Here is a 10,366-nt window from a genome sequence, read left to right on the forward strand (position 1 = left end):
GTTACCTAAAGTGAGGGCCACAGAACCACCTTGTTAGAAAAGCAGAATCCCAGACAGGGCCCCAGACTTTGGATCAATCTGCATCTTAACAAGATCCCTGGGAGATTCGTGTGCACATCGCAACGTGAGAGGTACTAGGTTAGAACAAGCCACGTTCCCCCCGCCAGCCTCAGTCTCTCTAAGGGAAATGGCAGACCTCCGACCTCTTTGCCCCAGCGAACACACTGGGAGCTAGGCCTCGGGCATGGCCTCCTGAGGGACTGTCTGCATTTTGTGGGGGGTTCTGGTACATGGAATTCCAGCTCCAGCAAGGCTGGGGAGCAATGAACACTTCTCCCATTCTGTCTGCTTGGCCTTTCTCCTCTCTGCCAGAGACCCAGGCCTGGGGCAACTTCACAGGTTCTGGGACGCAGCTAATTTAATTCAATTCGATTCAGCCACATTGATTAAGCGCCTCCTGTATCCTGGGGTCTGTAGCAGTGAATTTGTACCCTGGCTGTACATTACAATCATCTGGGGTGCTTTTTAAAACTACTGATGCTGGGCTCCACCCCAGGCCACTGGAAACAAGGTGTCTGGGGGCAGGCCTGCGCACAGGTAATTATTAATGTGACTTAGGCAATTAGAATGCGCAGCTGGCTTGAGAGCAACTGGTCAGGGTGAGAGAGAAGTCTACCCCAAATCTTGCCCAGGCCATCTCCCCACTTCCCCCAGGCCAACCAGCTGCAGCAGTTCTGTTGCAAACCAGAAGGAGTCATCAGGAAATTCCCTGGATATTGTAACCCGTGACTGCAACCTTGAATTAATCATCAGCACTGTGATGTGATCCTGGCCCGTGACTAGGGGACTTGCTGAATCTTTGGAAACCTGTCTACTGGCCTCCTCCAGACCCAGGGACCTGTGCCCGAGAACCCCAGGCTGATGGGGGCCCAGATCTGCTCCCAAGCTGGTAAGTGGGAGCCCTGAGCTCGTTCCCTGGACCAAGAAAGCAAGAAGCAGAGGGATGCTATGTGCTACTGCTCGGGTGGCGGGAGGTAGAGGTATGTCAGTGTAAATCCTGCTCAGAAGAAGTCTGTGATTCAGGCTGGGCCGCCTTTGATAGCGAGCTGTTGTGAGGCACCACGGCAGTGCACTTCCTGGCCTTGCAAGAATCCACTAGAGGCCAGGTGACCCGGGTCCAGAATCCCTGCAGTGATGTGGTGACCTGCATGACCCATTTGCCTTCAGATCCTGCTGTGCAGAGAGATGACTGGATAGAGTGGGAAACAGGGTAGAGTTTAGGGGGCCTGGTGGAAGACATGGGTTCCCAGCTCTGCCAGATTGAGCTGTGGGACCTTGGACAAGTCACTTCTCCCTGGGGCCTCAGTTTCCTCATCCATAGGCTGGGGGCCAGTGCCACCCACCCTGCCAGTTACAGAGCTGCCAGAAGGTCACCAGGCCCCATACTCCTCTGTGAGCCTCCCCTGAGGCCACTGTGTTCCCTTAGTATGCGGGAGTGAGAGAAGGAAAACCCGATCTTTTACCACTAGCGATCTGGACCACGCATCCCTGGACCTTTCTCCCTCCCAGACAAAGGGAGCCTTGGCCCTTGGCCCCCTAGTGGCCGAAGGCTCAAGTGCCAGCAACAGGCACCACTTGGGCCTGGCCACCACTGCCACTGCCGCTGCTGCAGCAACTGGGTTTGGATCCCGGGCAATGTTGGTGCCAAGACAGAGGCAGCGCCGGTATGCGGGCGAGGAGCTGGGCCCTGGCTCCCTCACTTCTGGCTGTACAACCACCTCCCAAGGCTCAGTTCCCTTGGAGTGCTTTGCTGAGGGGTGGTGGGGAGGCTGTGAGGCACTCGGCAGGTGCCCAGCGCCAGGAGAGGCTTGAGGGCTGGAGGGGTGGTGATGATCATAATCAGGACTCGGGGAGGTCCCCGCTGAGCGAGAGGCTGACCCTCGGCCTCTTCAATTTGCACAAAGGCCTTGCTGCAAAGATTCTCTGATTAGAATCCACCTGTCCGGAGGGTGGAACATCCCAAAGGCCATGACTGTGTTCCCTAAACTCCCGGCAGCCCGGGGGGTCCTTGTGGTTAAGGCTAGTGCAGAGTAGGGGCACAAGGGACGCAGGTGGAGTAATCAGGGAGGGTCCTCCACCGACACCTCCACATCTGGAACCCAGGGTCCTGCCTGAGAATGGGGCTGATAATAAGAACGGTCACCATGGGCATAAGGTGCTCCAGCACCCGGACGCTCTGAATCCCCTGCCCAGCCGGCTGGGGAGAGGCCTACTTGGAGAGCCACACTTGGCCTGGGCCCGCCTCTGCCACTCCCCACCCCCGGAACAGGGTGGGCCGGTAGCCCGGGTCAAAGAATGGGAGGAGCCCTGCAGCCCCATGGGAGGAGATGCCACCAAGAGTCAGCTCCAAACTGGGAGGGGCTGTGCAGAGCCCCAAGAAAAGCAGGGGAGGGGCCCCGTGGGCCGATGCCGTCCTGCGGGCTCTCTGCCTGGCTGACAGGACGAGGGTGGGTGTCAGTGCCACTCAATTCAGCCTTGTGCAGTGAACAACCAACACAGCCATACAGGAGAGCACGTGTGGAGAGGCTGACGCCCAGGGAGCCCTGTGCGCCTTGTGAGGGACATGCCCAGGCCCTCAGGCCGCTGCTGGGCGCTGCTGAGGTAGTGAATGGGGCCTGGGCGTGCAGCTGGGAGAAGGGAGCACAGTCCCCTGGCCCCTGGTGTCCTGCGCAGTCTCCCCCCTCTAACTGGTGACATGAGGGTTTAGCTCCCACGGGCCACTGGGAAGCTCCTGATGCAGGGAAAGGGTGAGCTTTGCAGACTGTCAAATTCCTGGCCATGACTAAGCCTGTTTATCCTGAGGTCCCCAGGGCCTCCCTGCGCTGCTGAGGGATTCATGCATCCACCCAGGCCATTCCTGGGTGCTCTGCCTCCTCCTGCTCTCCCTTCCAGTCAGCCAGTTCTCTGCCTCCTCTCCTTCCCCGTCCCCCACTCCACCTCCCACTGCCTCTAGAGCCAGTCCTGCCTGATTTAGCCTCTGTCCAGGGCAGCTGTGCAGGGGATGGAGTGGAAACTCCATCCACTCACCCCTTTCCAAAGAGAGGAGCCAGTTCTTGGCCAAAATGAGCTCATCTTTGCTGGGTACCATCTAGGACCAAGGAGCAGAGCCTGATGGGTCTCCTGTTCCCCCACCTCAGGGATGGGCTGCGACCCAGCCAAGTGAGGTGGGGTGGCCTCCACCCTCCAGGGTGGGCTGTGGTGGGCACTTAACCCCTCCCATTCAGGATCCCCTGGCAAGTGCCCGGAGACTTCGGGCCTGGCCTGGCAGGCTTATCGTTCCCATTGGTAAGGAGCCCAAACCCAGAGGGGCAGTGACCTGCCTAGGTCAGCCGCCAAACCGGGGCTAGAATCCCAGCAACCCCAGTGGGTGCAAGGACAGGTCCATCTGATGGCAGGACCCTCAACTCTGGCTCCTGGTCACCATCTGTGTCTACTCTGGACCTCCCTCTTGCTTGCACAGCCTGGAGAAACAAGGGGTAGTGGGAAGACCCTCTGGAAAGGAGGGAAAGACCAGGGCATTCCAGGAAGATCCAGAGGGCAGGGGCCTTGCTCCTCTGGGCTGGAGTCTGGCTCAAGTTTTTAATTTTTATTTCAATTTTTATTGAAATATAGTCGATTTACAACATTGTGTTATGGCTCAAGTTTTGATTGAATTCACCTCTTTATTTTCAGCCTCCCTCCTCCAACCCAGAAAGAGCAAGGCCAGGAGGGAGGGGGGAGGAGGGCAGAGGAGGGGAGGAGAAGGGAGGAGGAGGAGGAGGGAGGAGGGGAGGGGGAGAAAGATAAGGCCAGGGGAGCTGGCATAGGGCAATTCTGGGGCAGGAAGCTCTGGCAGCTTCCTCAGGCCTCTGGGGCTGAGAGGAGGGGCTGCCCAGCAAGGAACTTTCCCTCCTGGCTGCCAAATGGAGTCAGTTCAGGAAGTTCCCTGATTTCAAAGCCTACCCTAGGCCTTGGCTGGGCTCCACCCACGATTCTGAGGGGCTGACCTGGGACCCCAAGTCCAGCCTGCCGCCCCTCACCGGGTTGGGTGTTGCCAGGCCCCCCTTCCCTCCCAGGACAAGGAAGTCACCCTCACTGGGGAACATGGCCTTCACAAGTGTCACAGGTTCTTTGTGGGAAAATCAGAAAGTCACGCAGGTACAGAGGAAGACACAGAACCACCATTGAAACCCAACCTCCGGAGCCGACCACAGACAGCATGTCGGCCCACCTCCTTTCAAGGGCATTTAATTTTTACAACATCCCTACAGGAAGGGAACTGAGGCTTGGGGAGATTCATGGAGGGAACTCTGTTCCTGGACACGCGAAGTGTGTTCTTTACTGGTTCTAAGACGGTCTCTGGGGGTCCCCTGGGGGAAGAAGGGGGACAGTAGCCGTGGGGGGCGGGGGTTTGTGATATTGCTCCCCCGGGGCTGGGGAAGGGCTGAGGCGGCCCCAGGGTGCCGGGGGGTGGAGGCAGCCCCGGGCACCCCTCGGGTCCGCCCCGCCAGCACTGATGCCCCTGCCCCACCCGCTCCGCAGACGCCGAGGCGCCGGGAGAGACACTGCGTTTCCACGCCGAGGCCCTGGGCGCGCAAGTGCGTCTGGACGCGGAGCGCAGCACCGCGCGTAGGCGCGCCACGTTCCACGACGGCATCGTGTTCAGCCAGCGGCCCGTGCGGCCGGGCGAGCGCGTGGCGCTGCGCGTGCTGTGTCACGAGCGCGGCTGGTGTGGGGGCCTCCGCCTGGGCTTCACGCGCCTGGACCCCGCGCGCGTGCCCGCGCGCAGCCTGCCGCCCTTCGTGTGCCCGGACCTGGAGTGGCAAAGCCCGACGTGGGCGGCTGTGCTGCCCGACGGCTGCGCGCGCACAGGGGACGTGGTGCGCTTCTGGGTGACCCGCCGCGGCCGGCTCTTCGCCCAGGTCAACGCGGGCCCCCGGCTGCTGCTGCGCAAGGACGTGCCCATGGGCGCCCCGCTCTGGGCTGTGATGGATGTGTACGGGACCACCAAGGCCATTGAGCTGCTGGGTGAGGCCACGGGCGGGGACCCAGGCACCGCCCCGGGAGGTGGGGGGGTCGGTGGAGACTCCGGTGGTACTTCACCCTCATTGGGAGCTGCAGGGAGAGCCATTCTTTAGCTCATATTTGGTCAGTTTTTCCTTCAGATCCTGCCAGGTGTCAGGTGTGAAGATGGGCACTGGGGACAAGACCCAGTCGAGGGCAGCCTTGTCTCTAAAGAATGATAAGTAGGCGTGTTCAGCACCCCAAACATCTGTTAGAGGGCTGATCGCGTTCACAAAAGAAGAAATTGGGGAACTGGGCTTTGCAGTCTAAGTAGGAGTTTGCTGGAGACAAAGGTGGCAACGTGGCAACAACAGGAACACAAGTGTGAGGGTCAGAGGTGAGCAAGGAGGCAGCCTAGGGGTGAGAAGCAAAGGTGAGATGTTCAGGTACTGGGTGGGGAAACAAGGACCACCTGAAAGGAGAGTGGGTTTCAGGGGAGCCTCGAGATACAGGAACACTCGTAAAAGGAAATGTTGGCATTCCTGACGTGGTGCTCTGTGGGCCTGTGCGAGCATTCCATTCCCCCCAGCGCCTTTGTTTTTAAAATTCCTTGTCACAGCTGTGAGGCCTCAGCCCCGGAGCACCTGATTTGGCAGGTCTGGAGTGGGGCCCGAGCACCTGTTTTGCCCACCTCCTGAGGGATTTTAATGCACATCCTGGTTTGGGACCATGAGCCACACTGATGGTCTCCACTCAGGCAGCGGCAACAGGGCAAAGAGGAGCTGTCTGAAGGAATGGTGGGTTAGGAAGAGGACTCTGCAGCTCCACAAATCCTCTACTGAGTTAAACTGGGGAAGGGGTGGTCAGGACAGGGCTGTACAACCAGCTGGGAGCTCCAGACTGCAACCCAGAAAAGAAAGGAGACGGACGCTTTGCTTTAGGGGCAGGGGTTGCGGTGTAGGGAAGTGAGGGGTGGAATGGGAGCACCCTGGCTTTGCTTTCCCCAGGCCCTGACTTTCCCTCTCTGCCTTAGATCCTACAGCCAGCACCTTCCCCACAACCATGCCACATGTCCTTGGTGGTGAGATCCCGCCTGAGCCTGGAGGTGAGTGGCTTCCCCGGCACCAGGGACTCCCCAGGACTCCAGCACCAGGGCAGCTGGGCGAGGCCCCAGCCCGGGGAGCTCAGTTGTCTATTCAAGTCCCATCAAGTCTCCCACAGGCTTTAGGCCAAAAGGATTAGACTCTGCGACTGGAAACCTAAAAGCAATTTAACAGCTCTGCCTTCTAGAACATTGGCTAACTTAACAGGTTCGTGAAGGGCATGTTCACGAACAGGTGTTATTTTGTCCCTACTTTAAAAAAGCAATCCATGTTCATAGTAAAAGCTTTGCCAAATAGAAATGAAAGAAATATTAAGGGGTAAAGAAGGAAGTTAAAAAAAAAACCAAAATCTCCCATAACCTCTTAGGTGGATTTCCTCCCAGTATTTTGTAGTCATGTATATGTATGGGGCATTTTTTGTGCTTTGTTTTCCGTTTTTTCTAAATTAGAATTTTATTATATATACGTATGTACCTTATAATTTTCTTCCCAATTTTTTTCACTTGATTATGTTGTAAGCATTTTCTAACAAAGTAACATTCTTCAAAATCCAACCGCATAGCCTTGTATGCTGTAGTTATATCATGAGTGAGCTGCCCACCCCTTTCCCCCAAGTGACCCTGACCAATGTTGTCCCCCTTCCCAGCCACAGCAGGAGAGGAGTGTGTCATCTGCTTCCACCGGGCTGCCAACACCTGCTTTGTCCCCTGCGGCCACACACACTTCTGCAGCTCCTGTGCCTGGCGGGTCTTCGGAGACACGGCCAAATGCCCCATGTGTCGCTGGGAGATCGAGGCAGTGGCCCTGGCTCGGGGCCGTCCTGCTCTGGGCACTGGCGATGGCCTCTTGGTTTCGGTGGCAGATTGGACCTAGCTCTGAGCCGGGCCCAGGCCGAGGGAGTGGGTGCAGCTCCGCCCTCTTTCTGGGAAAGAGAAAGGCTGGTCAGCAAGGGCCAGGTGGGGAGAGGGAGGCAGAGCCACAGTGACTCTTCCCCTCCTCGGCAGGTTGGGGCCAGTGGAGCAAGGAGGCACCCCTTTCTGCCCACACTGGACTGTCTCCCTGGTGGGTGCCTGGCTAGAGAAAGTGGCTCAGCATTGGGCCACCAGGCTTCTGGCCCCTCTGCTTAGTTCTCGGTTCATTTGTGCCTGGCAAAGCTTTCGGCTGGCCACCTGGTTCAGCCACCGTGGACCTAGCCACCCCTGATATGACTAAGTCCCAGGAGTCCCAAGAACCCATGGGTGTCACTGAGAAGGGCCTTTGTGTAGAGAGGGGGCGGCAGCAAGCTGACCCCTGGTTTTATGGCTAAAGAAGTTAATTTATTTGTTTGTATACATACGCACGCACCGCATCTTTATCCATTCATCTGTTGATGGACAATTAGGTTGCTACCGTATCTTGGCAATTGTAAATAATGCTACTATGAGCATTGGGGTGCATGTATTGTTAAGGTCTGTGTCTCTAAATCTGAAGTGAGTCTCTTATAGGTAGCTATATATGGGTCTTGTTTTTGTATCCATTCAGACACTTTGTGTCTTTTGGCTGGAGATTTAGTCCGTTTACATTTAAGATAATTATTGATATGTGTTCTTATTGCCACTTTTTAAACTGTTTTGGGTTCGTTTTTATAGATCTCTTTTCTTCCCTTCTTCTCTTGTGATTTGATAATGATCTTTAGTGTTATGTTTGGATGTCTTTTTCTTTTTTGGGTGTATATCTGTTATAGATTTTTGGTTTGTGGTTACCATTAGATTTTTATATTTTATATGTATGTGTGTGTGTGTATGTGTATATATACACACACACACATATATATATGACTTTTTTTATTGTGTTTAACTGTATTGCATTTCACAGACATTGCATTTTTTTACAAATTGAAGGTTTGAGGGGCCCTGTCTCAAGCAAGTCTATCAGAACCATTTTTCCAACAGCATTTGCTCACTTCATATCTCTGCGTCACATTTTGGTAATTCAATATTTCAAACTTTTTCATTATAATTATATTTGTTTTGGTGATCTGTGATCTTTTTTTTTTAATTGAGGTATAGTCAGTTTACAATGTTGTGTCAGTTTCTGGTATACAACACAGTGTCATACATGGATATACATATATTCATTTTCATATTCTTTTTCAACATAAGTGACTACAAGATATTGAATATATTTCCCTGTGCTATACAGTATAAAGTTGTTTATCTATTTTATACATACCAGTCAGTATCTGCAAATCTCGAACTCCCAGTTTATCCCTTCCCACCCTCCTCCCCCCCGGCAACCACAAGTCTGTGTTCTATGTATGACTGTTTTTGACATCATATTTTGCATCTAATTCATAACTGCTTATTATGAATATAGATGATTTTACTACTTTTTGTCTTTTAACCTCCCTGCTAGCTTTGTATGTGGATGATTTCCTGCCTTCATTGTATGCTCGCCTTTATTGGTGAGCTTTTCATTTTGTAATTTCCTTGTTTCTAGTTGGGGCCTTTTCGCTTTCGCCTAGTGAAGTTTTTTTTGTTTTTGTTTTAGTTTGTTGTAAGATTGGTTTGGTGGCTGAATTCCTGGCTTTTTCTTGTCTGTAAAGCTTTTGATTTCTCCATCAAATCTGGTCGAGAGCCTTGCTGGGTAGAGTATTCTTGGTTGAAGGTTTTTAACTATCATCACTTTAAATATATACCTTGCCACTCCCTTCTGGCCTGCGGAGTTTCTGCCAAAAAGACAGCTGATAATCTTATGGGAGTTCTCTTGTGCATAACTAGTTGCTTTTCCCTTGCTGCTTTTAAGATTCTCTCTTTATCTTTAATTTTTGACATTTTAATTACAGTGTCTTGATGTGCTCCTCTTTGGGTTAATCCTGTATGGGATGCTCTGTGCTTCCTGAACTTGGGTGACTGTTTCCTTTCCCAGGTTAGGAAAGTTTTCAGCTATTATGCTTTCAAATGTGTTTTCAGCCCCTTTCTCTCTCTCTTCTCCTTCTGGGACCTCTATAATGCGAATATTAGTGTGTTTGATGTTGTCCCAGAGGGCTCTTAAACGGTCCTCATTTCTTTTCATTCTTTTTTTTTTTTTTTCTGTTCAGCAGCAGTGATTCCCGCTGCTCTGTCTTCCAGCTCACTGATCTGTTCCTCTGTAGCATTTGGTCTGCTGTTGATTCCTTCTAGTGTGTTTTTCATTTCAGTTATTGTATTCTTCATCTCTGTTTGGTTGTTCTTTGTATTTTCTAACCCACTGTTAAAACTTCTAACTTCTCACTCTGTGCATCTATTCTTCTCCCAAGTTCTTTAATCATCTTTATGATCACTACTCTGAACTCTTTCTTGGGTAGATTTCCTGTCTCCACTTCACTTAACTCTTCTTTGGGACTTTATCGTGTTCCTTCATCTGGAACACGTTCCTCTGCCGCTTCATTTTGTCTAAGTTGCTATTTGTATTTTTCTGTATGTGGTAGGTTGGTTACGTTTCTTGACCTTGGAGATGTGACCTTCTGTGTCCCAGCAGTGCCCTCCCCTCTTGTCACCCAAGCTCTATACTCTAGGGGTTCCCTCTGAGCAGGTTGCGTGGGTCCTTCTGTTGTGGTGGGCTGACTGTGTGAGCAGTCTGGTAGGCTGGCTTGCCCCCAGCCTGAAAGCTGGGTCACTTCTACAAGTCTTCTGTAAAGGGGATCAGCAGTTACCTGCCCTGCCTACCTTGCAGGCGGCTGTGAGGTCCCAGTGAGGTTGTGCATCTGAAGGTGATTCAACACATGAGCATTTGTCATTGTCATTGTGCTTATATCCTGTCAGTTTCTGAGATATCAAAATAAAGTGTGTCTCTTATGAATGATTTTGTAATGAGTATGTCCCATTTGTTGCAGTCAGTGGGAGTGAGCATGCGGGGGCTGGTCAGGATGCAGGAGTGTGGGGACATGCCTTCCTGCCCTCCACAGACACACCCTAGGCTTACAGTGGACTCAGCAGGGCCGGGACGCTCGGGCCTGTGGACTCTGTTTTGCTGAGCATGTCCTACACTCCCAGCCCTGAAGTCACAACCAGGCTCTGCCCTCGCAACGCTTGGCTTGGATGGACTTCCTGGAGGCTCTGGCTCCTGAGTGAAGGGAGGGGTTGACCTGCCCCCTGCCCAGCAGGTGCTTGTGGTGGGGGCATGGGGAGGACAAGCCATACTGTTACTTTGCTGTGGTTCCTGCTTTGTGACTGGTGGGGAGAGGGATAGGAGGGAGCTTG

The 10,366-nt window shown here is 53.3% G+C and overlaps 1 protein-coding gene across 1 annotated transcript; it reads left to right on the forward strand.

Annotated features, from left to right (window-relative positions):
• The first annotated feature begins 921 nt into the window (after positions 1-921).
• NEURL3 (neuralized E3 ubiquitin protein ligase 3) lies at positions 922-7,019 on the forward strand. Its single transcript, XM_010985608.3, has 4 exons — positions 922-949; positions 4,582-5,067; positions 6,077-6,148; positions 6,793-7,019. Exons 1-4 carry the CDS (start codon positions 922-924, stop codon positions 7,017-7,019), a joined length of 813 nt encoding a protein of 270 aa, XP_010983910.2.
• The last annotated feature ends 3,347 nt before the right edge of the window (positions 7,020-10,366 follow it).

Source organism: Camelus dromedarius, chromosome 33 (assembly GCF_036321535.1).
Source record: "Camelus dromedarius isolate mCamDro1 chromosome 33, mCamDro1.pat, whole genome shotgun sequence".
Lineage (NCBI taxonomy): Eukaryota > Metazoa > Chordata > Mammalia > Artiodactyla > Camelidae > Camelus > Camelus dromedarius.